Here is a 27,919-nt window from a genome sequence, read left to right on the forward strand (position 1 = left end):
GGGTCATACCACTTTTGATCAAAAATTTTTATGGAAAAACTAGTCACCTATACCCGGGCCAGTAAACCATCTCACTTGACAGCTCGCGTGTTGTTGACTATACTGTGATTGTATGGTTGCAGTAGCTGGCACCGCACATGCCCACAACTCTGAAGTACACTTTGTAAATGTAAGCTACAATCGTCGTTTAGCCGTAAGTACAAGAAAGGTCGTTTTTGTAACAATGGAGAGAACGACGAAGGAGACTAAGCATTTGATAGTATATGAAGCTGGGAAATAACAACACCCGAAGTTAATGACAATATCTATGAAAAGTTGTTCCAAATTGTTACAGTAACAGTCGCATGTAAAACGTCATATAATAATGTACTCCTATGCATACCAAAGAACAAGCTATCCACACTCACAGAAAGAAATAAAGCAAAACACACATAGCCCACTCAATTGCAGAGAGAAAGAATTGATTCTGTACACATTTACAGTCACCAATTTACAATGTCAGTGGCGCAGTTCCATCCAGTTCTTCTTCACTATCCTCAGAGTCGCGCCAAAACCCTTGTCTTCATCATCATCATCAGGAGAAATCATTAATTCTTCGTTTTCACTCATAATCCCATCTGTAGCCTGTGCTTCTCTTATGAGTTTAGCAACATGGCCTACTTTCTTTCTCTATGAGGTAGCGTCTACAGTAGTAAGACGTTCATGTAGCAGTCTTTCCACTTCTGTTATAGTAAAAGTCTTGTTGTTACTTCTAATGTACGCCTTGACTTTACTTCAAACCAAGTAAAGTGGCAGTGTTAGGGTGGTAGCCTAATTACCAAGTTACGCTGTTTGCTTACAATTTCATCCACAACATATTTAGGCGCAACAGGCTTATTTTGTTTTATGAGCGAGTATAACAGCAGCTTTGTCATGCTCATGTCAGCAGCAATGTCTCTCCCCTGCAACCACTGCACCATAGTTTCTTTATGGTCACTAGCAGTGGGAATTTTATCTAAAATCACGGAATGGTACGGTGCATTGTCCAATACAAACACTGTCGGAACACTTAACTCGAGCAACAAATTTTTAAACCACCACAGAATTCGTGGGTGGTCCGTATCCTCATGATAGTCACTGGTTTTTCTCGATCAAAAAACTAAATGTTCTTCAGGCACAAAGCCATCTCAAAGCGGAGAACCATAGTTTAGAAGCAAATCAAGATTTTTAATTTGCTCTGCCTACTCTCTTTCATTTGGAGCAGATGACTGGATTATAGGCAACACGCTGCAAATGCACTCTCCAGGGTGCCTACACTCAGCTGCCTCTTAGGGGCATCACCTATAAGAAAAGGCGACTAGCGCCGTTGGGAAGAGTTGGCGAACATTTCGTCCCTAACAATTGTTGCTCCTCATGATGTGATAGAAAAACCTTCAAACATATGTATTCTAAGAGAAGAAGAGGTGGAGATGCATTGAATATAGTTTAGTGTAAATCAGTGTATGTATGTAAACAAACATAATAAATGGCGTAAATGGTCAGCATGTTGTCATATTTCCTCTGGATGAATACGTTCTGTAATAGTAAAACTGAGTCACTCCGTAGTATAGCGATAGGTCGCTATTATGAGCCATAGAATATGCAAATAATTAACTAACTTCTCACTTAACATACATATTCCTTCACTATAAAATGAATATTTCCATTAAACTTCGCGTTTTAAATAAAACTCTGATTAAGTCATTAAAAACTTTAGATCCACTGTACTGATTTTCTCGTCATTGTGTGTATATTAAAGACAAACATATTCTGACCGAGATTTTTAGGATCTTTTCCATGGTTGCAAGGGCTATGCAAGAACTGGAAATACCCTCTCAAATATTTCTAATTCATGCTCTCTTACCATCATCTCGCCTGACATTTGGCTGATATGCTGGTAAAGAACCTGACTCTATAATGAGGCAGAAGTCGAACCCCACTTTGCCTTAAAGGATAGATTATGAAGAGCATTTAAATGAACGCTGAGTGACAGTTCAGATTCTGTGTCTGGAAACGAACGCGTGCCAGCATTGGCCTGAGCACATCTCATACACACAGACATACACAAACAAAAATGAAACGAAAATATACTTCGGGTACACACAATACCGAAGACAATTATATGATGGGCAGTGGATCGATGAACTGTCGCCTGCCCTCCTGTAGTTAATTACTTCCGAGTGTAGATGGCGGATGCTGTGCAGTGTGTTAACACAGTTGAACATAAGAGTCGCGACACTCACTGCTATAAAAGTTGTTTCCGTTTGACACCTGGAGCTACACTAGCGCTCCAAGCAGGGTGAAAGGAGAACTTCAGATGCGTCGTTTGTTTGCATCGCTTTCCTACGTGATTTACGAAATATTTGACTTTTTTTGCCTCCTAGAGTTTGTGTAATATCAGAAGACATAGATGTTTCTAAAAACATGGTAAAATAAGAGCAAGTAGGGGTAAAACTCATGAATCCAATGGCAAGTTACAATACATTCGTGAAGAGACAGTTATTACATTGGATGGAACTGCAGCTTACTACGTTGATATCAACGGAATATAAACACATAGATTCACACATAAGAAGCACATACATGTACTTCTACACGCAAAATGGACCGAACCCCTTCGTCGTCGTTCAATAGGCATACTGTGTTTTAGCCATTTTCGCTTGTTGCCACACACAGTACGACGTTCATCTTTATTATTATTCTAAGTGGGACAAGCAACTACCAAATAAGGGGAGAAATATACTGTAAGTGTAAACCTCAAGTTCTCGAAGCCAATAACACAGTCAGAAGTGCTGTCATGTATTAAATTTTCCGATAGAGACATTTCATCCAGTGACATATGCACTAGTTTATCAGTATCTGAGAAACGCTGTACCTTCTGCTTTAAAAGGGGAACATATTGTCGCTTATCCCACATTTTATCTCTATGCCTTCAACGTACCTCTGTAATGTACACACGAATGCAAACATAAAACCTTCTGACAAAACCTGTATGCCTCAGTGCTGTAATATGATAAATTTAGAGCAAACAGCTGAGTTTTGTCTTTCCATCTTGGAGATGGCATGCTAATCTGGTTTAACAACAAGTCAAGGGCATCTTTTTTTTAAATATTGGGATCCTACCGTCGTCAAAATTTGTTTGTCCTTCTTCACTTGAACCTTCTGGTACAGCTTCTGTTGCTGTCTGAACTTAAAATGATAGGCACTTTCCTTGTCCCATAAGAGTTTTCCATGAAGTCCAGCGATCAGCACGTTCCGATACTCCATACGCTTTTTCTAAACACGAATAACTGCACTTAATTTTACCACTTCATCGTCAAAGCAGGTCTGCGTTGACGATTCAGATGAATCTGGCACTGATATATGTTGAGTTGAACTGACTGCTTTTGTGTCATATGAGTGTTTTACAGTTTTAGACGGATTGTCGAACATCTGTAGCAGTCTCCTCTGCATCGTCACTTGAGGTGGCGTACTTGGAATGTCAGACAATTGATTAACTGCATTCTACACGAATTTATTATTGTCTGCATTCATGAACTAGTTTTGTTGGACGTGTAGCAGACAAAACTTAACATTATTATAAAGGTAAACAGGATCTTTTTTCGTAAGATCTTCCTGTCTGTTATTCACTAGCCATTGTCTACTCCTAAAACGAAACAATAATCATCGATATTCATCTCATTTGCAAGCGAATCCTGACGATGCAGTTTAGTAACATAATGGTTTTTATCTCTCAGGTTCCTTAGGAAACCTAAAAAAAAAGACATATGTGGCACCTTCTTCTTGATGTTGCTGGAATTTATTGCGCTACGCTACGGTCCCATTTGTAAAAACCATTGTACGAACAAAAATAAACACCTATTATTCGCTTTCACTCCACGATAGCTCCGAACTCAACATTTACTGGTAGCTTGGCCCGTTGCTGGCACAGTAGGCAACAAAATCGAGGCAAAATGACGCGACTGTTATGTTGGAATGTGTTGTTAGACTGTGCCACAGTCTAACATAACAATCGCGACGCCCAATGCAGCAAAAGTTGTTACCGTTTGACAGATGGGACGACACTAGCGCTCCAACCAGCGAGTAATGTGAACCTCAGACGTGTCGTAAGCATAATGTTTGTTTTGCATCCATTTCCTACGTAATTTAGGAAATATTTGAGTTATTTTCTTGCCTCCAAGGGTTTGTGTAGTATCAGAAGGCATATATGTTTCTAAAAATGATTCTAAAATAAGCGCAAGTATGGACAAAAACCTTGAATCTAGTATAAAGCTACAAAACATTCCTGAAGAAACACTTGTGACATTGGACAGAATTGCAGCTTACCACGTTGATATCAAAACAATACAAACACGCAGATTCACACGTAAGAAGCACAGACATGCACCTCTACATGCAAAAGCGATCGAAAGCTCATTTATCGTTCTGTAGGCCTACTGTGTTCGTCATTGTCGCCTGTTGCCACAAGTACGACCTTCATCTTTATATTATTCTAAGTGGGACAAGCAACTGCTAAATAGTGAGAGAAATTTGTTTAAAACATTCTGATGAGCTGATTACATTACATTTCACGCAAAACCAAATATTTGAATAATTTTCAGTGAACAAGGTGCTATCAAAATAATGTCATCACACGAAGTGACTAACAACGGATGTGAATGGCTAACTGCACTTAACCTAACCACTTAAACAGGAAAACTGCAGGTCTGTGTTGACGATTCACACGAATCTCACACTGATACATGAAGAGTTGAACTGGCTGCTTCTGTGTCATAGGATTGTTTTACAGCTTTAGATGGATTGTCGAATCTTTGTGGCAGTTTCCTCTTCATCGTCAGTTGAGGTGACTTATTTGGGATGTCATACAGTGTGGGTACTGCATTCCACACGAGTTTATTATTGTCTGCGTTCATGAACTGGTTTTGTTCGAAATGTAACGAACAAAACCTAATATTATTATACAGGTAAACTGGGTCTTTTTTCGTAAGATCTTCTTGTCTTCTATTAACTAGCTATTTACTACTCCTAAAACGAAACATTAATCATTAATACACATGTAGTTTGCAAGTGAATCCTGTCGATACAGTTTAGTAACATGATGGTATATACCTCTCAGGATCCTTAGGAAAACTAAAAAAAGACAGGTGTGGTGTCTTCTTCTTGTTGTTAGATTAGATTAGTACTTGTTCCATAGATCATGAATACGACACTTCGTAATGATGCGGAACGTGTCAGGTTAATAAAAGTTGTCTATACAAGATATTACTTTACACAAAATATTACATGCCACTTAATATTTTTAATCTTTTTTTGTTGGGGTTGGGTAAATTACCCACTAACTATATCAAAAAATTCATATAATGAGTTAAGAAATTCTTTTAATTTCCTTTTAAATGCTATATGGCTATCTGTCAGACTTTTGATGCTACTAAGTAAGTGACCAAAGACTTTGGTGGCAACATAATTTACCCCCTTCTGAGCCAAAGGTAGATTTAACCTTGAGTAGTGAAGATCATCCTTTCTCCTAGTGTTGTAGCCATGTACACTGCTATTACTTTTGAATTCGTTCAGATTGTTAATAACAAATTTCATAACTGAATATATATATATTGTGAGGCTACAGTGAAGATCTCTGGCTCTTTAAATAAGTGTCTGCAGGACGATCTTAGATGAGCTCCAGCAATTATTCTGATCAAACGCTCTTGGGCATTGAACACTCTTTTAGTCAGTGATGAGTTACCCCAGAATATGATGCCATACGAAAGCAGAGAATAAAAATAGGCATGGTAAGCTAATTTACTGAATGTATATCACCAAAATTTGCGATGACCCTAATAGCATAAGTAGCTGAACTCAATCATTTCAGCAGATCTTCAGTGTGTTTTTTCCAGTTAAACTCCTCCTCAGTGCATACACCTAGACATTTTGAATATTCTACCTTAGCTACCGATTTCTGATCGAAGTCTATATTTATTAATGGCGTCATTCCATTTACTGTGTGGAACTGTATGTACTATATTTTGTCAAAGTTTAATGAGAGCGTGTTTGCAGAGAACCACTTAATGATTTTCTGAAAAACATTGTTTACAATTTCACCAGTTAATTCTTGCCTGTTGGGTGTGATAGCTATACTTGTATCATCTGCAAAAAGTTCCAGCTTCGTGAATATAGAATGGCAAGTCATTAATATATATTAAGAACAGCAGAGGCACCCCATTCTTGATTGTTCCCCAGCTTGAGAAATCACCAGTTTTTTTGCATATTATGCGAACTGCTAATTTCAATTTTCTGCCCTCTTCCAGGTAGGTATGATTTAAACCATTTGAGCGCCGTCCCATTCATACCACAGTACTTGAGCTTATCTAGAAGTATTCAATGATTTACACAATCAAAAGCGTTTGAAAGATCACAAAAAATTCCGACAGATGACTTCCGGTTACTCAGAGCATTTAATATTTCATTAGTGAAAGTATATATAAAATTTTCCGTTGAAAAACGTTTTTGGAAACCAAACTGAGATTTTGTTAAAACTTAATTTTTGCAAAGGTGTGAAGCTCCTCTACAATACATTACTTTTTCAAGAAATTTGGATAAGGCAGTCAAAAGAGAGATTGGGCAGTAGTTGTTGACATAAGACGTATCCCCTTTTTTATGCAGTGGTTTAACAATGGCATACTTCAGTCTATCTGTGAAAATACCCTGCTTCAGAGAGCTATTACATATATGGCTAAGAATCCCATTTATCTCTTGGGAACAAGCTTTTATTATCCTACTGGAAATGCCATCAATTCTATGTGAGCTTTTATTCTTGTGAGAGTTTATTATCTTCTTAATTTAAGAAGGAGAGGTGGGTGGAATTTCATTTGTATCAAATGGTGTTGGTAAGGCCTCTTCCATTAACTGCCTTGCTTCTTCTAAAGAACATTTAAATCCTATTTTCTCTACAACATTTAAAAAATGATTATTCAAAATGTATTCGACTTTGGGTTTGTTGTTTGTCAAGTTTCCATTCGCTTTGATGGTAATGCCATTACCCTGTACTCTTGGTTGCCCTGTCTCCTTTGTAATAATATTCCAAATTGTTTTGAGTTTGTTATCATAGGTATTAATCTCAGACATGATGCACATGCTTCTGGACTTTTTAATGACCTTTCTTAATGTAGCACAGTAGTTTTTATAATATGTGGCTGTTTTTGGGTCATTACTCTTTCTTGTTGTTAGATACAGTTCCCTTTTGTGGTTAGAAGATATTTTTATTCCTTTAGCAAGCCAAAGTTTTTTGCATAGTTTCTTATAATTAGATTTAACTACTTTCTTGGGGAAACAGTTTTCAAATTCTCTTACAAGTGTGTCATGAAAGGACTTATATTTTACGTTAGCATCGGGTTCCTTGTACACCTCATCCCAGTCTAACTGCTGAAAATTTCTTTGAAATATCTAATTGCTGAGTCATTGTTGCTACAATTTATTGCGCTAAAAACGTTCCCGCTTGTAAAAGCCATTGTAGAAATCGAAATAAACAACCACTATTCGCTTCCACGATCGCGCCGAACTCACAGTTTAACTTACTGGCCGCTTGGGGCGCTGCAGACGCGGTGGTAGGCAACAAAATCGAGGCGAAGTGTCGCGACTGTTAGACTGTGGACTGTGCTATCTCGTTGTCACGTGCTTACCTAATCTCGTTGCCATTGATATGACTATGTTTGTGTTTAATGTTATCTCTGAGACAGCCGGGAGTGTTTGAGTAATGGTGTAAATAATCACAGGTTGTGCTTGACGTTTAAGAAGACCAGTCTCTGCTAATTCGTGGGCCTGCGGGCAGAAAGCTTTTGCACAACGTCGAAATTTACGCCAGCCATCATGAAGAAGAAGGTAAAAGTAGATTTTCATAACAAATGTGGTACGGTAATGTTTTACAGAAAATACATTTCTGTAGTCTGTTTTTCTGAAAACAGTGTATTAAATTAAGGATGATTATCGGATCTATTTAAATTACATATTACGCTTACATATTTTTATCTCCCCCAACTCTCTTGTTGAAACATAGTTCAAGTGTTATTATGTGCTGATAATCTTAAAAGAACACTTACAGCAACCTGCGACATCCTTGAACACTACCTTACGTACGTACTTAATTAAGAAATGGGAGATGACTTCATATACATGCAGAGCCCGAAAATCAACTTCAAGTCAAAAATGTAGTATATTTGCTGAAATGCCCATGTCTGTGTATTCAAGGCATGTCTTAGTAGTTTCCTAGGTGTTAACTATGAGTAAACTGAAGTCGGTCGATAATGAATGACTGTTGGAATCTCTGTGTAAGGGAAATGACAGGAAATAGATCTTCAACTTCGCCCTGCTTACCAAGATGTTGTAACTGCTGATTGATTCTACTTCCTTCCCTCAGCAGCACCATTGCTGAACTGTTTGGGAAAGGAAGACAATAAGTTTGTGTCGCAGTTAGTGATATGTTATTGATGTTTCTGAACTCTGAACGAAGGTTCCAAGATACCTGGCGGTTTTTTGGAGTAAGATCCAGCTGATGACAGTGGTAAACAGAAGTTTGCTTCAGTGTCTTGAGCTATTGTTAGCGATAAACAATTCTCTGCCTGTATTCTAGACTTGGAATGCCCATTGTGTGCAATGATATGAAACTGAAAATATTAAATAGCTCTTCACTGTCTGAAACTCATAATTCTGTTCATCATATAAATGGAGTGGGACCATAAACACACTGAATACTGATGAGACCACCATTTGACAATGTAGGAAACTGTGTGCTTGTTGATACCACCCACCTGTTTTGACATCATCAAAATGGTGGATGTAAACCACTATTTGGATCCAATATGCATAAAATATGGGTCATACCAAGAAATACATTAATGATGTCACAGACTGTCACTATCCAATGTAACCTGCATGTCTGAGCACATAGAAGATAAATCCATCAGCACACCTTACGTACTAAAATACGATGTAGAAACAAAAAAGATATTTATTCTGTTCTATGCATTTATGGCTTGACAAACACATCATCATTGCATCAAAAGTTGTTGAGCTCTAACATGAATTGGTATAGCCTATTTAGTCAAACTATTACAAGTGCTGGACAAGAATCTGCTCCAGTTGACAAGAAGAATGGACAGCATAGGTAACGAGATGATGTTTTTCGTAACTACAGGTCCATATTTATTTATTTATTCACCCATAGACCATTCAGTACAACTGTATTGGACATGCAAGATACATTCAGAAATAATATGATCATAGGCTATATGAAAAAGATAGGGCAGCAAGTCAGCTATGGCCTAGTCCATCTCCTTGGAAAATTGGGGAAACCGTTGCGAACACAAGTCAGGATGCAGAGATGGGGAATAAACTGTGGGATATAATAGGCTTATGAAATTTCGATGGAAAAAAAACATTCCTGAGAAAGTGAAAATACATTAACATATCACACGACACTGCTGAAAAGTACAACATATACAAGAAGCTTCAAGTGAATAATATAATTAAAACATGAAACTTTTTATATAAAACACCCCTGAAAAAATAAAACACATGAACACACTATATAACATTGCTGCAAAGTAGAACACATGAACACACTAAACATGCCAGCATTAAAGCCATCACACCTAGTACAGCACTTTCTTAAAGGCTTAGCACTGCATCTGAAACAGGGCGAACAGAAAACTAATAGCAGAACATTCTTTTGTAAAGACAGATCATATAGGGCACATCAGTTAGCAGAATCAAAAGACCTCTATGATAAATGAGGGCCTGGTGTTCCTGTAAGCTAACAAACTCTCTCACATTGCAAAAATTTAATAAATGATTTTAACTGTGCCCTAATAGCCATTCCCTTCTCCAACTTCTTTATTTAGGGTGGTTGTGCATTATAAAGAATAATACTATAATGGCTGATGTGTATTTGAGTACAAGTTGTTTAGATTTGATTAGATTCAGTTTTTGTTCCATAGACCCAAAAAAAGAGTTGATTCTCATGGGTGTGGAACATGTCAGAATGTATAACATAAACATGCTCTGTGTGGATACTACCATAGTTGTGAGTATTATTGTTCGGTGTGGAGACTCCCATAGTTGTGAATATTAAAACTGTGGTTATTGGAGTTGGTTTGTGGATCACCAAGTTTACCTCTCAACAACACACATCTGAATACGAACAAGGATGGCACAGCAAGCAAATAAGACCTATTAAATAGGGGCTTGCAGTGAGCCTTAGCAGAGCTTCAAATAGCCCTTTTTTTTGTAATGAAAAAATTTCATTGAATCAACTATTTTATCACAGAAAACTATTTCATAAGCTGCTAGGGACTAGAAGTAACTAAAATGAGCCATTCTAGCATCATCTAAGGAACAAATGTAAGAAATAATTCTCAGAGCAAAACATGCTGAACTAAGTCCCTCCCTGCGAGACATTAGTTGCTTGGTCTTTCCAGTTTGTCTTGATCAAGATACATTCCTAAAATTTTTGTGCATCATACCCTTTCCAGCTCGATTCTGATCACTGCCAGTTGTCTTAGTTTTGATTCACCTTGCCAAATTTTCTTCACATTAAAGATGAATCTGTAGACGTTTAACTTTGATTACAAGGACTTCATCAGTTGTTGAAGACAGAGATACCTTAATATTACTATGTATTATACTAGTGTCATCTGCAAACAGCATGAGCTTGGCTCCAGTTCACAGGTGCGTATATCATTTATGTAAATAAGGAACAGGAGGGGACCTACCACACTATCTTGGGGTACACCCATTTCGACTTTCCTTGGATGAAATACTGATCTGATTTTATGATTATAGTGAGCTGATGTGAGCTCCAGAACCTGTGATTTATTTTGCGAGCAGTGAAGGAAACCCAGAAGAATTTTAGAAAGTGAATTAAAAGTTGGGGAGAAGAAATAAACATTTTGATGTTTGCTGATGACATAGTAATTCTACAAGAGATGGCAAATGACATGTAAAGTCAGTTGAATAGAATGGGTTATTGCTGATTTTTATTTATAGGCTTTGGGCTGTGGTCCAAGTGATATTTATCTGCCTAATGTTTTGTCTCTAGCACTGAGAGACAAACTGTTAGGCAGTGAAATATAGCCTAAAGAGCATAAAACAAAAATCTCCAGTGGTGCAAATACCAGCCATGAAAGCCTTTGTTACAGTGGATGATGTCTTGAGAAGAAGTTGTAATATGAACATCAACAGAAGGAAACAAGGTTAATGGAATGTAGCCAAATTACAGCATGCAAATGTTGCAGGAGTTGGGTAAGAAAATGAGACATTAAAAACAGTAGAGGAGTTCGTTAAATGGACGGCAAAATAACTGATGAGGGCTGAAGTATAAGGGATATAAAATGCATATTGGCAATAGCAAGAAAAGCATTTCTGAAAAAGATGAATTTGTTATCATAGAATATAAATTTAAGTGTCACAATGTCTTTCCTGAAGGCTAGATAAGAGAATAAATGAGTTTCTGAAATGGGTTTGCTACAAAAAAATGCTGAAGATTAACTGGGTAGATTGAATAACAAATGATTTGAAGGAAGGTATCTTTTGATAGGATACAGCAAGGAATTGTCAGTTTGATAATGGAAGCGCGTGTGTGTGTGTGTGTGTGTGTGTGTGTGTGTTGAAGATTATAAAAACAACTATTAAACAACTACTACCATCAGAATAACCTGTGGTGCTGAAGTGTTATGTGGTCTCATAAACAACATGAATCAACTGTAGTATATTCCTTGAAGTGTGGTGTTATACGTTCTGTCGGTAACACCAGTGAACTTTATTTGTGTATTTTGATTGTAGATGTCAATCATATGTTTTGTTTGTAACATGTTGTTTATTTCTTGTGATGGAGGTTTTGATCTTATTGTTTCTACACCTATGTAAGCCCAGTGGATGTAGCAGTCTGTTGAGAGGAATGATGTTTCAGATTGTGTTGTAACCGAAGTGTCAGATTCCACCTGTCGGCTTTGACCTGTGACGTAAGGCTGTTGTGGTGTGTGACGTCACAACGGCGCGAAGTTTAGTTTGTGTGAGTGGCGTGTTTGTAGGTGTCGTTTTGATGTGATCGGTGATGCTCTCTTGTGGTGTGTTTATGTGGTGTTTGTTAGGTGATGTTTTTGGTTTAGTTTGTGTGTGTGGTGTGTTTATAAGTGGCATATTGTTGTGGTTGGTGGTTCTCTCTGGTGATGTGTTTATGGGTAGCATGTTATGTGGCGTATAGGGTTCATTTGCGTGGGAGCATTGCACATATGTGGTAGCCTATTGGTGGTGATTGTGCTTTCAGCGGAATATTTTTCAGTGAGTTAACGATTTTTGTTTTGTTATGTCGGCATTAGTATAGTTTTTTTTTCTGTTTGTCTTGTGTGAACTTTGGGAAATTGCTTTGTTTATGCCTTTGATAAGTATGGATATGACTGACAAGGTAAACAGTTTTCGGTTGTCGGCCATGATGGGGGACAGTGCGTTGTCTGTAATAAAATTACTTCAGCTATTCGGCCTGTGAAGTCGTGAAGTGTTCAGTGAGTCGTGAAGAAATGAGGCTTACTAAAGTTCCGGCATCTTGGACCAGGGACGGCTATATGTGGAGATGTTGTAAGGTTAACAGGTCAAGGGAAGTGTTAGATTCCAATTTTGTTGGTTTGTTGTGCTTTTCGAGGTTGTGATGATTGTGGACATGTTTTTAATTTTGGTTTTCATGATTTGGTATTGGTAGTTTGTGTTGACCAATATAGGTCAAGGGAAGTGTCCGATTCCAGTGGATATTGTATTTAGTTGATTTTGGGAAGGTTGTGGTTGTTTTATTTTATTGTTTTTGTCATTTCGTTTAGTGGAATGTGTTTATTTTTAGTTTGTCCCCACCCAAAAACCCCCAATTTTCCCCGTTAGTTTCATTATATTTTTGGAGGAATATGTATTTGATGGTTTTTTGATCTATTATTGTGTTTGTTGTCATGTTTACGTAATGATGTCGTAGTCGTGATATGGGAGTTGTTGTGAATGGTTGTTTCCGCCATATTAGTGACGTCATTGGTCAAAGCAGACAGGTGGAATCGGACATTTCCGTTTAACCTTTTTTTATTGGGTCATTTGAACTACTGATACCAGACATCAGTTTAGATGTGTGACATATGATGAATGTAACATATGTCATGTGCACAAACAGAATATTGGGGATATTAGTTTTGCATCTGTATAATATTTAGGAATACAAGCTGGGGAGGAAGGGGCGGGGGGTGCAGATGGATCAGTAGTGTAATCCGAGGTCTAGATTTGCTTTTAAGGGGACAGTTTTATTGTGAGTTGATAAAACCAATGAATGTGAAGTTGAATTGACATAGTGATCTTTAGCATAGTACATGGTCTAGGTTAGATTAAAAGATTACAGTTTGACTGTGAGTTGGTGAACCCAACAGATATGATTTTTATGAGAATTACTGTAATTCTTGTTATGGCGTGTATGTTGTGGATGTTGGATTTCAACAACTCGTTTACGTCTGCCATCTCGATGATGACATCACTTATAATATATACGAAAACATCACTTAATCTGACACATCTAAGTTGTAGCCTTGGGCCTAGTTTAGCTTGGAAGGTGACAATGTGGTTGCGTGTTACTACTGAAACCAATGAATGCAATAGAACAATCTTTTTCTAAATATCGTTGTGCATGCCATAGTTACATTTCTGGCCTTGATCAAAACCACCATAACTCCTCTTTTCTCTCTGTGGTTACATGTTAGTTTTTTGTATGTTTGATGGCATAAATAACAAAAATATGCCCAGCACAAAATCCATCCATCCTGTGGAGATGTCAGAAGTATATCGTGTTTTATTTTGCTAAAATTTGTGTTTTGTTAGTGACATTAACCATTGGCCTTTCTGTAAGGCATGTATCTCTGGCATGTTGATGACTATATAAACATCTTATCTTTTCAGTATTGCATTGTTAACTAGTCCCACTTTATATTTACCAGACAATCTCCTAGGTATTCATTGTTCACCACAACATTGTGTTGTATGATAAAACTCAGCACTTGTAAAGGCATTAGAATAAATTGAGCTTTAAGGCTTTCTACTTCTCCATAGCAAAGTCAATTAAGAATAGTTAAATTTTAAAAGTTCTTATTTCTTAATAACTCAGTCTTATGTGAATATTTGAGTGGAGCACTTTAGGGGTTCAAGAGAAAGAGAAAGGCCTTTGCTGCAAGAGAGGCCACACAAAGTGAGTGCAGCCATACAATACATACAAGTCACCAGCTGCATCACTGTTTTCTACGTTAAAATTAGCTTTTATAGGGGATACAAGTTTCTTGTAGTAACACAATCAATTTGGAAAATAAGATAAGAATAAAAACAGGGTTAGAACATGTTTGAATAATTGCTCTGGGTGCTATTCAAATTTAAACTAAAGCACCGCCATCTTGTCGCATTTTCTTTGATCTTCATAAGGCCTGCAACAGAACTTGGCACCATCACATGTTACTTACACTCCATGGGCGGGGTCTTTTATTCACCAGTTCCTGTCCCACCAGTCATTCAGGGTTCTCAGTTCTCTGCAAACTGAGGAGAATGGCATTCCCCAGGCTTCCGTGTGGAGTCTCTCTCGTTTCCTGTTCACTATTAATGGACTCGTGGCCTGTGTCAGACCGGTGGTCACCACTGCTCTGTATGTGGATGATTTCTGTATTGGAGCTAGTTCCCAATCAGTGGCCTCTGCAGTGTGACAGCTCCAGGATGCCATCCAGCATCCCTTAAATCATGGTGGTGCATTTCTGTCACTTTACTACAGTCCATCCTGGTCTGGAACTCTACTTCGATGACCAATGCCTGTCTGCAGTCTCCCAGTTCCATTTCTTCGGGGGTCTTCTTTTTGACAACAAGCTTACTTGATTGCCCCGTATCTGTCTTCTGAAGATTGGCTGTTTCCATAAACCCAGTGTCCTTTGCTTCCTTGCCCACATGCTTTGGAGCAGCAATCGTTTGACGTCCACTTTATGGCTCAGCTGCCCCTTTAATACTGCTCTTCTTGGACTCAGTTCACCATCGTGATATCTATTTGGCCACCAGTGCCTTTTGCACCAGCCCAGTTGATAGTCTTCTGGTTGATGCTAGGATCCCTCCCCCTTTCTGTTCAGCAGTCACATCTCCTGGTTTCCTGTGCTATTTCTTTCTGCTCTTTTCCTGCTAAGCCCTCCTATTCTATTTGTGGCTCTGGGACGTCACCAACCCACTGCCCATCCTTTGGTATGTTTACCAGTTGGGTTCTCTCCCAAACACATCCCTTGTTTAGTCCCTTGGCCATGGATTCAGATGATTCTGTTTCTAGTTCCAAAAGGTTCCAGTGCTGTTCTATTGCTTGTTCTGCCTGCTTGCATGGGAGTTTCAGGATGCTGCTTTTTCTTACACCAACGGCTCTAAATCTGCCTATGGGATATGCCTTCAAATCTTCTGTTGGCACAGAACACCATCTCTCACCTGCAACTTGTGGGGTGTTTACTGTGGAACAGATGGCAGTTTACCAGATCCTGTGCTTTATTGAACTGTCTTCTTCACCCGAGTTTTTGTATGTGTGGACTTGATGAGTGGCCTTCTGGTGGTTTTTCCGCCAACGCTTGGTGTCTGCCACCCATGACCTTCTCACCAATCTTGACCATTCTGCTCATTTGGTTGTGTTCCTTTGGGTTCCCAGCCACATGGGTATCCCAGATAATGAGCTTGCCGTTTGTCTGGCTGAGGGGTGGCCAGCCACCTACCCCCTCCTCTCCATGACCTCTTGGAGGGTAGATTTGCTGTTTCGCGTCAAATTTCTTTTCGCTTACTCGTGGGCCAAACCTTGGTTGGGCCACCCCACCTTTCTAATGAACTTCATGTAATTAAGGGGACTCCCACCACGTGGTGTTGTTATAACATCTGCCATCTTCGAGTCAACCATACCGGGTTGACCCGAGGTTTTCACTCTGTAATGAGCTCCCGCCCCTCCTTTTGTAGCTATGGGTCTTCCTCATGGCGATCCAACTGAGTGAGGTGGCACAGTGGCTAGCAGATTGGACTTACACTCGGAAGGACGACGGTTCAATCCCACATCCGGCCATCCTGATTTAGGTTTCCGTGATTTCCCTAAATCGCTCCAGGCAAATGCTGGGATGATTCCTTTGAAAGGGCATGACCGACTTCCTTCCCAGTCCTTCCCTAAATCCGATGAGACCGATGACCTCGCTGTCTGGTCTTCTCCCCCAAACAACCCAACCCATGGTGATCCATATTTTGCTGGACTGCTCCCACCTTTTGACCCTTTGAACTAAATATGCCCTCCCACTCTCCGTCTCACAAGTTTTAGGAGATGACCCTCTCATGGTTACATCCTCCCAAATTTAAGTTCCTGAATTTCTTCCCAGAACTGGAGTCCCTTGGTTAATGTTGTTGTTTGTTTGGGAAGCCTTCCCTCTTGCCTCCATGCCAGCCAGGTATTCTCCCCCTTTTTCCCTTTATTTGATCTAGTCTTTTATGACAGTTAGTTCTTCTGTCTTCTTCCTATGGTGGTGTCCTCATTTTGTCGTGGTCATGGTATGGTTTGGGGATCAGGGTGGGTTGGCGGCAGTGCCAGTGTCCCATCACATGTAGCACCTCTAGGGTGCCCCCTGATCTCTTGCCCCCTTCCCCTTCCTCTCCTCATCTTTACTTTCCCTGCCACCTTGAAGTTCTTTTGTGTCCTTTTTTTTTTTGGCCAGTTTCCTTTCCCTTCGAATTTATTGTGCTGTTGATGTTGTTCCTTACGTAGCTTATGCCGCTTCGGATCATGGGACTGATGACCTCACTGTTTGGTCCCCTCTTCCACCCCTCACTCCAGTCAATCAACCAACCAGCCTTTCACAAATTTCATTGAGTGAGAAGGAAAACTTTTTCACAGGTTCCTTTCAGAATTGCTCTCTGAGGGCACTGTATAACACTATGATCAAAAGTATCCAGATATCCCCAAAAACATATGTTTTTCGTATTAGGTGCATTGTGCTGCCACCTACTGCCAGGTACTCCATATCGGCGACCTCAGTAGTCATTAGACATCATGAGAGAGCAGAATGGCGCGCTGCGCGGAACTCACGGACTTCGAACGTTGTCGGGTGATTGGTGTCACTTGTGTCATACGCCTGTATGCAAGATTTCCACACTCCTAAATATCCCTAGATCCACTGTTTCCCATATGATAGTGAAGTGGAAACATGAAGGGACACGTACAGCACAAAAGTGTACAGGCCGACCTCGTCTCTTGACTGACAGAGACCGCCAGCAGTTGAAGAGGATCGTAATGTGTAATAGGCAGACATCTATCCAGACCATCATTCAGGAATTCCAAACTGCTTCAGGAACCATTGCAAGTTGTATGCCAGTTAGGCAGGTGTTGAGGAAACTTGGATTTCGTGATCAAGCAGCTGCTCATAAGACACACATCAAACCAGTAAATGCCAGATGACTCCTCGCTTGGTGTAAGGAGCGTCGACATTGGACAACTGAAGAGTGAGAAAACAGCGACTTGTGAAGGTCACTGTCCTTATCCATCCAGCCCCCTCCATGTTCGCATTCCAGCACTACACAGCCGTCATTTCACCGCCACACCCAGTTTTTTAATTTCCTCTTTATTTCTCCCTTTCTGCTACTCCCCCCCCCCCCCCCCCCTCCCCACCTTCTCTCCTGCCCTCTGTCTAAACTGCAGCACTTCACTGTCTGCCACCCCCACCATACTATCTCTCCACCACCCTGCCCCAGACTCCTCCTTACCCCCGTCCAGTTGCCACTCCCATCATGCACTGGTGATGCTGCTCGTGCTGTGGTTTTAGTTGCTCTGTGTGTGTGTGTGTGTGTGTGTGTGTGTGTGTGTGTGTGTGTGTGTGTGTTGTTGTTGTTGTTGTTGTTGTTGTTGTTGACAAAGGCCTTAATGGCCGAAAGCTATAATTGTGTGAATCTTTTTGTTGTGCCTGTCGTGACTCAGCGTCTACGCTGTATGGTGAGCGGCAACTTTCCTTCTCAATATTGTTACATTCCATCCTGGGTTTTCCGTTGTTTTATTATAATAGAAAGGTGATTGCACCGCAGTAGGCTTTTTGGTTGTCATATCCACCTCTTTGTTGCCATGAATTGTGCCATACTGTCCTCCCAAAAATCTGTTAAGTGCTAGACAAGAACCATACAAAATGAATAATATGTTTTTGATTAACCCCCCACCCCCGTGACCAGTAACTGAAGCCTTTCACGGTGTTTGGTACTCAAAGAAAGGTTATTTTCAAATCCCATGATGTAGTTACAGAGTGAGATTGTTACAAAAAGATGTGGAAACCTCACTGTCAAACTTTGGAAAGTCCATGCTGCCTGCAGTTCCCCCCATCACAAAAAAAAAGAATGAAGTGTGCGCTGCCCACTCCTCCAAATTCTTGTGTTAGTTGTAACTGGTGGGTTGCTATTGCAGAATCACGAATAAATAACATTTTTATTGTATGTCCGTTATTTAACTTAATGAAGATAGCAATATACTGAAATTTATAATGTTTAAATGCTTATGCTGTGATCTGTAGTAACTATAATGAAATAAAAATCTGTGTTTCCTGAACAGCTGAAGTTCAGTGAAGAACTGATGACAGTAAATTACTTTGTCAGTATGCTGAACATAATTCCTTTTTTGACACTGGGTAGGCAGTCATTGCTTTACAGCAGCAGATGTTATTGTGCTGTCTAAACATTATCAACATTGGGAGACAGAGCACTTGTAGAGATCATGAATATGTCATTCAGTCTACATTTAAACCATAGTTGAAGGTGGTTGCCCTGAATTGAACTGTTGATTGTCAGAATAAAATAATGCAGTAGATGAAGTAATTTACTGTCTAGCAGAGTTCACACGATACTGATCATTTAAGGAAAGCTAAAACTGTGGAAATCCGGTACAGACATCTGCCTTTCATATCCATTGCCCTTGACAGTTCGAGCAATCCACACATTTCTCATAAAGTTTCTCCTACATCCTTATTTACAGAACTTTTAGTCCCACATTACAGTGAGGGTTTGTCTAGGCAATGTTGAAAATACTGATAGATACTGGACTGAAACTGAAGCTTTTGAGTGAGTCTGTAAGAAATATATGGATTACTCAGTTGCCAAAAGTAGGAATCTTACTTTAACACCCAGTTGTTACAAGGTTTTGAAATACTTTTTCTTCATTGTTAACTATATTATTTGTTAATGTGATTTGTGCCTTTTAAATACACACATTTATCATTAACATTGTGTTGTTTCAGGTTTTGCTTATGGGTAAAAGTGGGTCAGGAAAGACCTCAATGCGATCCATAATATTTGCAAATTACATTGCTCGAGATACTCGACGATTGGGTGCTACAAGTAAGTAATAGTGTTTTTTCCGATGTTGATATCGCATATTGTACCAGTAGCAGTACCAAATACTTTATTTTTTAATAATGACTTTTTTTATGACAGTTGATGTTGAGCATTCACATGTACGCTTCCTTGGAAATCTTGTTCTCAACTTGTGGGACTGTGGTGGGTAAGTTACTGCTCTAACCTTTAATGTTATCTGGTAACACCAGTATGAGATTGCTGCATTTGCCCCTTTGTTTTTAGGCAGGAAGCTTTTATGGAAAACTATTTTGCTAGCCAGCGTGACAACATATTCCGAAATGTTGAAGTCCTAATATATGTCTTTGATGTTGAAAGCAGAGAACTTGACAAAGATATGCATTATTACCAAAGCTGTCTTGAGGCCATTCTGCAGAATTCCCCTGAGGCAAAAATTTTTTGCCTGTTGCATAAAATGGACTTAGTTCAAGAGGATCAGAGAGATATGGTATATAAGTCTGTGGCTTTCTTTGTTTGTCAACTAATTTTTAAATATAGTTTTGATGTGTGCGGCTTATTGTAAGTTATGTATATGGTAGTCTGTAAGTATATGACTGTGAAATGTTAAGTTAGTTTTCAGATTATTTTTTAAATTATGAACCACTTTTATATCTGAATGCTACAGATCTTCCGGGAACGAGAAGAGGATTTGAAAAAATTATCGAAGCCACTTGAATGCACCTGCTTTCGCACATCTATCTGGGATGAAACATTGTATAGGGTAACTTTCAGTGACATAATTTTTCTTTTATATTGTTGTTACTGTGTTAATCAGCTTTAGTGGTTATGTTTTCTCCAATTTTACTTATAGCAGTATGTTAAACATTTTGGCCAGCATATTTATTTATGCTTGTTCAGAAATCTATTGTCATTGCTCCAGCATAATTAGTCAATTTTGACTTTGTTCTGTTGCAGCATTATTTGGTGCACTGAATGGTGTCCAGGCTCTTAATTTAAAAAGGAATTGCCACAACATGTGAAGTCATCACATCCTTTTAGTTGTTATTAGTAAACAAGAGTTGAGACAAGTGTGGAAGATTCTCCCATGACAGATGGGGGTAATTGCTTGGACTTTTATGTTACAAAATTCACTAATGGGTATCAAAGCAAACCTATGTATTAAGTTTCGAATGCTAGATCTCAGCAATAATTTCCATTTCTGTAGAGAGGAATATCTTGGGTACCTACCCATATGTACTAGCAGTTCTTAAAATCTACAAACATGATACAGAATTTTATTTTATTTTGTCCTCAATATACAACTTTTGTGAAGTAAGACAAAGGAAATCTTGGTGCATCAAGTAATGCTTTGGCAGAACAGAGACAGAATCTAGAATTGATATCATAGCAATGTAAAAATGTGTTAAGCGCGTGTAAACAAAAATATGTTTTCCAGTGTATTCCTTCGCTCTTGCTCGAAGGTAAATTTTTCAAATCATTGGTTGTTGGAAGTGCTGTGGAATAAGGTTGAGAACTTTTAAATACAAATCAGCTTTGCAATTATTTAATTAAATAATTACTACTAGGTACCAAATGGCAATAACTCAAGCAGAACTGACAGTAAGAGATTAAGAACATTGCTGAATCTCTAGCAGTTGCAACTTATAAATAGTAAACAAAACAAGAAAGGGCAACTACTTGCTTGTTACACTGGTGGTTGGCAGATAAAAACACACAATAACATGCAAACTTTACCAATATTCATGTTACCTCTTTCTTTTTTAGCAGAAGTTCAAACTCTTCACCATGCTTTCATGGAACACTACCTACAATTCTCCATAAAAACCAAACCCACCACCTCCTTTCTAATCCTTTTGGCCAGTCCTGTTCTCACAAATAATTATTTTGCATCAAATGCTAAATCTACAACCAAAAATGTTGTTCAGTCAGCTCAGAACCAGATTTTCTCTACCTTCTCTTGCCATGATACCATCCTATGCTAACTAGGTTGTGGGCCACTTACAAGAATCCTTCCAACACACTAACACCTGGAATCCTTTGTTTGGTTTAGACTTGTTGACATCATGTTTGTAGTCTGGGTACATAGCAGGGATAGCCTTTACCCTTCCTTTCAGAACCTCGACATGCACTCGCAAATCAGTTTCCCTAGCTCTTTTTAACCAGATAAGCTGTCTCCATGGATGTTTCTCTCTCACATACAAACACCTCCCTTTAAAAAGTTTATATTGAAGACAGACGGAAAACAGTACCTTCATTCTGACAACAGTCACTCACTCCATATTAAGCAGTCCTTCTCCTACAGCCTTCAACATGCAAGCAGTGCATGTGCAATGAGAAGCAGGTGTTACCCAAATGTGCTAGTAACCTTTCCAGGTCCTTTGCAGGTGGGTAATATCTTGTCTATTTAGTTCAGAAAGAGATGTTCCCCGCCATCTCTTTCCGTAACACCAAAACACCATTGACATGCCCAATTAGCGCAATATTCTAACCCATCCCTAAACCAACTCTGCTTATTCACCACATGGTACCTTCCTTTGTGGACAATACAGTTGTACAAGATCGTAATTTCCTACTGCTATTCAGTCACAGGCATTTCCTACTCTATAAAAAAAACAGGATTGCATGTGAAAGGAGCTGTGTTATATACCAGCTGCACTGCAACACTGTGCAACATTCTGTGTTGGGATTATTGCAAATCAGCTGTCTATCTCCAAGAATGACCACGGCCAAACTTTAACCACAAATGAGATCATGAAGTTGCCGTTGTGCTGAGTGTAGCACCACCAATGCTTTCAAATTGATTCTCTAGTACATGTGTCATTTGGATCCTCTTCCTCCTAGAACCAGCACCAGTTCATCTGAGCTACATAGATGGGAACTATACCTCCAGTGTATCCTCCACTCTGTGAATCTTCCTGGCCTAAACCTCTGCCAGTCCCCTTAAAACCCCTGTACATGTACTCTCACTCTTTGCTCTCCTGTCATTTTGTACACCACATCTGCTTTGCCCAATCCTTGTACTCGCCTTGCCCCCACACCTCTCTACCTCTTGTCTCCCCTCTGTTACACTTCGCCACCCCCCTCCCACCTCCAGTCTTATTTGTTTGGTGATTGTCAACTTTTTCAGGCATACCAGCTGTCCCACTATCATGCCTCCCATAACCTCATCATGCTTTCCTTGTCCCCTACATCTTATCTTCCTCATAGTATCCATACACCTTCCGTCTTCCCTGGCACCTAACTGCCTGAGCAACCACACGCAAGCCAGTATCATTGTGGTTGTGCGTTTGAGTGTCTGTATTGTAGTATGCACATGATGCTGTTTACTGAAACTGGGAAAACAGTGGTAGCTCAAAAGCTGATGAAATGTTTGTGATGGTACTTTATTACTGTGTATTGTGCCTCAACCACCTACAGAAAGGTTAGTGCCTTTCCTTATTTTTGTTTATTTTTTCCTTCCTGAAATTTCAGTTATTGTAATAGAACTCAAAAATAGTTGTTTTTGGAACAGAAAGGGAAATGGGGAAGTAGAAAGAAAGGCTAATAAGTAAACAAGGCTGACAAATTCACCCCAAACTGGGAAGTGGAGTCAGAAACTACAGTGAGGTTCCACCACTTGTGACATTGTATTACTTACTACAGTTACTGTGTGGAGCTGGGAAAGTCACTAAGCAAGCCAACCAAATAATGAACGGGGTCAAGTAACAGGTACCAAAGTATTGTATTGCAAAGAACTTCATTCACTACACTGCAGTGGCATCTAGTGAGCCATGCTGGGTATTTGAAGCAGCTCATGAGAGGCTGTACCTCCTGTAACACCGGCTCACTAAAGATTATGCCCACTATATTCTCCGTGGTATCTTACGTAAATGGGACTAGGAGATACTGGTTTGAAAATTATTAACACATTTCATTTCAAGTCTGAATTGATATCGAGGTCATAGGATACTTTTGAGCTAACATTCAATATTTAGCATACATAGTATCAATAATGTCCACCTCATAGCTGAGCAGTGCAGCTGACTACCATTCGGAAGACCTATGTACATTTCCCAGTACTTCCACGGATATTTTTTGTGCAAAGAACAGGTTGCATTCAGCCTCCTGAGACCAATAGAGGAGCTCCTAGAATGAGAAGTAGTGGCACCAAGGCTCACAAGACAAGCTAACAAGCCAAGAGAATGATGTACAGCCCCATGGCTCTCCTTACTACAGCCAACAAATCATGTTATTCAATTTGTACGTTGAGCAAGCAATAAAGGGAAGCAAAGAAAAATTTGGAGTATGAATTAAAGTTCAGCGAGGAGAAATAAAACCTTTGAGGTTTGCTGATAACATTGTAATTCTGTCAGAGAGAACTTGGAAGAGCAGTTGAACGGAATGGATAACGTCTTGAAAGGAGGGTACAAGATGAGCATCAACAAAAGCAAAACGAGGATAATGGTACTAGTCAAATCAGATGGAAGTAGTCATATAAGATGATGCTGAAGGAAGAAGATTAGGAAATGAGACACTAAAAGTAGTAGATGAGTTTTACTATTTGGGCAGCAAAACAACTGATAATGGTTGAAGTAAAGAGGATATAAAATGTAGGCTGGTTATGGCACAAAAGCATTTCTGAAGAAGTGAAATTTGTTAACATCGAATTATAGAGTTAAGTGTTAGAAAGACGTTTCTGAAGGTGTTTGTCTGGAGTGTAGCCATGTATGGAAGTGAAACATGGATGATAAACAGTTAAGATAAGAAGAGAATAGAGGCCTTTTAAATGTAGTGCTACAGAAGAATGCTGAAAGATGGATGGGTAGCATGTAAGTAATGAGGAGGTACTGAATAGACTTGGGGAGACAAGAAACTTGTGACATAACTTGATTAAAAGAAAACAAGGGATCACCAATTAAATATTGGATGGAAAGGGGGGGGGGGGGGGGACCTTAGAGGGACATCAAGAGATGAAAACAATAAACAGATTCAGAAAGATATAGATTGGAGTAGTTATTAGGAGATGAAGATGCTTGCACAGGATAAGAGTAGCATTGAGAGCTGCATCAAACCAGTCTTTGGACTGAAGACAATAGCAGCAGCAACAACAACAACAACCGCAGCAGCATTATAACACAGTCCTCAGGGGTCTGATCGTGTGTTTAGTTTTTTGTAAGAGTACCAATAATGATTTGCCAGGAATTAGTAGGTCAAAGATAGTAGTTAAACTTGAAAGAACCACTTGTGCATTAGGTATAGAAAGGCAAAAAGTGTGGAAAAGATGGGGACAGGAAAGGAGGATACATGATGTAACTGGGGAAATAATAACAATGAAGTTTAATAGAGAAAAATTGACACTAAAAGAGAGGGAAGAAATACTGTGTAACTGAGAGGGTTAGGGTGTGAAGCCCCACGTAAATTTAGACATAATGGACAATACGTTAAGAGCCATTGCCCAGCTTTTTGTAATGCTAGTGTGGGAAGGAGGAATACAAATAACCAGAGTGGTGAAATACGAACCCATATCTGTTATATTCCGTAGCATGTTCATTAGTGCTTTGTATTTGATTTTATAGGCTTTTGCAGTATTCTGACTAGAGCACATATGCTATAGTTTATTTATAATGTGTCTCTCATATTGTGCCTATCAATATATGCCATTACATTATTAGCATCCTGACTTTTGATATTTAGTTAGTAGTTATTTCTAACTTCTTTTTCACTCACTGCCTGTCTTCTAATCCAGTGTTTGAAATGATTCACATTTCATTCTTGCATATGTTGATATCACAATATCTTTCTCTTTCTTCTGCTGAAGGAATTATTTTAAAGTTCTACAAGCTACAGATTAAAGGCTTTATTCAAATTAATTTGTAAGTCTGGCTTCAGTATTTTGTCTCTGTAAATGTTTGTATTCATTTTTGACCTCCACATTAGTTACGTTTTTTTGTTGTAGGCATGGTCGTCTATTGTGTACATGTTGATACCAAATGTGAAAGAACTTGAACAAAGTTTGAATCTGTTTGCAAATATAATAGATGCTGATGAAGTTCTTCTGTTTGAAAGAGCAACATTTTTGGTTATTTCTCATTGCCAGCGTAGGCCTCATAGGGATGTTCACAGATTTGAAAAAGTATCTAACATTATTAAGCAATTCAAACTTAGCTGTAGGTAAGTTTATTGTAAGTAAGTGCACTATCTTTCCTGAGTGCAACAATTTATTGTGAATACCTGTGTATGTAATGTGACAATTCCAGTACTAACTTTTGTTATTATCAACAGCAAGTTAGCAGCACAGTTCCAGAGCATGGAAGTAAGAAACAGCAATTTTGCAGCTTTTATTGATGTTTTTACATCTAATACCTATGTAATGGTTATTATGTCAGATCCAGCAATACGTAAGTATATCCAGTGTGTTGTACCTATTGTTGTTAGTTTGTTTATGGGTGCTGTAAAGGAATAAATAACTGATACTGCTTTAAAAAATACAAAATTATATTTCAGGTATGTCGATCTCATAACTTTTTACAAATAAATATTATGGAATGTTCTCTCTCACATTATTTACAAATGAACATTATTTACATTCTTCATCTAATATATTACAGTTTCATAAAATAAACATTCATTTACACAGCATTCTTAAATATAATTATCAGTGAAAAATTGTATACAAATCTGTACAGATTGATGACACATTACTTGTACAAAAAATAGGAATACTGATACAGTAATCATTCATTCTTAGCATGATCTACATGCATTAATCACAGCAAGAAAACTCAACATTGTTCATACACAATGATTGTACACTTTTCACTATAAAAAACATGTACATGTGATTGTACTCAGTCAAGAGCAGTCTTTTTCATAGTTTCCATACTGTAGTTCTGATTTTGCCTGTAAACAAAAAAGAAAAATTATTTTACGTGTGCAGAAATTATTTTGGAAGTATTTACATCAATATTTTAGAGGGGCACATAGGAGTTTTCCCCACCATCAAGTAAAGTTTAATTCTTAATCAAGTTAATGATGTAAATTAATGAATGTAAACAGACTGTATCTTGAAACACTGCACCAGATTTATGCATTCTGCAATGCAAGCTAATTGTTTCAACAATTCCTCATTGTGAAAAAGCCTTTATCATTGTTTCTCATTTAAAATCAACTGGAAGTTAAATTTATTCTGCTTCTAGGGTTCCATACCTCAATTGATAAAAACAGCAAGAGTCCTAATCACACTTAATCTAGTTTTTTTAGGATCCTCTCTCTATTTAGTTTGTCGTCCTTTTTCTCAGCATAGTTAATTGCAAATATTTAGACCATCCATTGCACTTCGATAGACAGTATGTTTTGGACAAGGTCATTTCAGTATTTAATGGAAATAATACTTTGAAATATAAAATGTTCCTTATTGTTGTTTAATAATTTTTACACTAATATTACACTGTAGTTGATAGCTTGTAAGAAACAGCAACATTTTTTCTAGAAACTTATTTCATTTTCTGTTTTTTCAGCTTCTGAGGCTACACTGATAAATATTCGCAATGCAAGGAAACATTTTGAAAAGCTTGAGAGAGTAAGCCAAGCACAGAGTGCACTCTCTAAATAAGTTGGTCTGGACACACTTTGAGATTAAAACAATCCTCTGCAATGTAAGGTTTCATAAGCATATTTTTGAAGCACACCATGTGGTAAAAGATTCATAAAGCAAGCATGAATCTCTACACCTTGAATCTGCTGCGTGTGATTTCATTGTGCTATAATTTATCATATGTGCGTGTGGCTATTGTTTGAATTATGACCTTGCAATAGTTTTGTAGCAAAAACTGTACCATCTTCCAGTCTGCATTTTCTTTAACTGTGAGTGGCTTGAAGTATGTGGTCATAATAGGAAAGAAAATTAGCTTTTATGAAAAAAGCCACTGCTTGTCAAATATGCTACCGGTCTTTCAAAATGTTGAGAGAGGGAGAGAGTGTGAGTGCTGTATTTCTTGTATTTCTCTGCTCTCTATTGTATATTGGTGCTATTAGAAATTCTATCAGTGAAAGCCAAGGGATCACATTTTGCTACATTTCTTTCTGCATATTTTTATATTGGAAGTATTTGATAAGAGACATAAACATTTGTTGTTGCTGTCACAGAACAGATACTGCTGATGGTTGCATGTGCATCTCATTGTTGGGTAGTATAAATTTTATATGTGTTACTTCAATGTATGCCAATTGTTGTTAAATAAAAAAAAATAATTTGCATCTTACTAATGCTTCATTTGTGTATCATACATATCACTCAGCCAGGCACACCGGTAACCTGGTTGAGAGGAACTAACTTTGTCACTTGACCAGGTACAGTCATGTTTCAGTGCCAAGTAGGACACATTGTCACCTTGTAGGATGAGCATGAGAAGAGATCAGAAAAAGTGGATTGCAGAAAATGCCTTTACGTAAAGCTGTGGTAACTTGCTTAACCACTAATTCTGCTGACTATAAAAATGAGAAATATGAGGTAATGAACAATACAAGGATGGCG

The 27,919-nt window shown here is 38.5% G+C and overlaps 2 protein-coding genes across 5 annotated transcripts in view; one reads left to right on the forward strand and one right to left on the reverse strand.

Annotated features, from left to right (window-relative positions):
* The first annotated feature begins 7,657 nt into the window (after positions 1-7,657).
* LOC126457620 (ras-related GTP-binding protein A) lies at positions 7,658-27,635 on the forward strand. Its single transcript, XM_050094079.1, has 8 exons — positions 7,658-7,890; positions 19,332-19,431; positions 19,528-19,594; positions 19,672-19,894; positions 20,072-20,167; positions 25,343-25,557; positions 25,669-25,784; positions 26,904-27,635. The coding sequence occupies exons 1-8, from the start codon at positions 7,879-7,881 to the stop codon at positions 26,996-26,998; spliced, it is 924 nt and encodes a 307-aa protein (XP_049950036.1). The 5' UTR covers positions 7,658-7,878; the 3' UTR covers positions 26,999-27,635.
* Positions 25,902-27,919, reverse strand: part of LOC126457618 (phospholipid-transporting ATPase IF-like) — a 650,785-nt gene continuing 648,767 nt past the window's right edge. For 3 of the 4 annotated variants that reach the window (XM_050094076.1, XM_050094075.1, XM_050094077.1), the window contains exon 25: positions 25,902-26,286. The gene's annotated coding sequence lies outside the window, so the exon portion shown is untranslated. The remainder of the gene's footprint in view (positions 26,287-27,919) is intronic. The other variant, XM_050094078.1, reaches the window with a different exon arrangement.

Source organism: Schistocerca serialis, chromosome 2, assembly GCF_023864345.2.
Source record: "Schistocerca serialis cubense isolate TAMUIC-IGC-003099 chromosome 2, iqSchSeri2.2, whole genome shotgun sequence".
Classification (NCBI taxonomy): Eukaryota; Metazoa; Arthropoda; class Insecta; order Orthoptera; family Acrididae; genus Schistocerca; species Schistocerca serialis.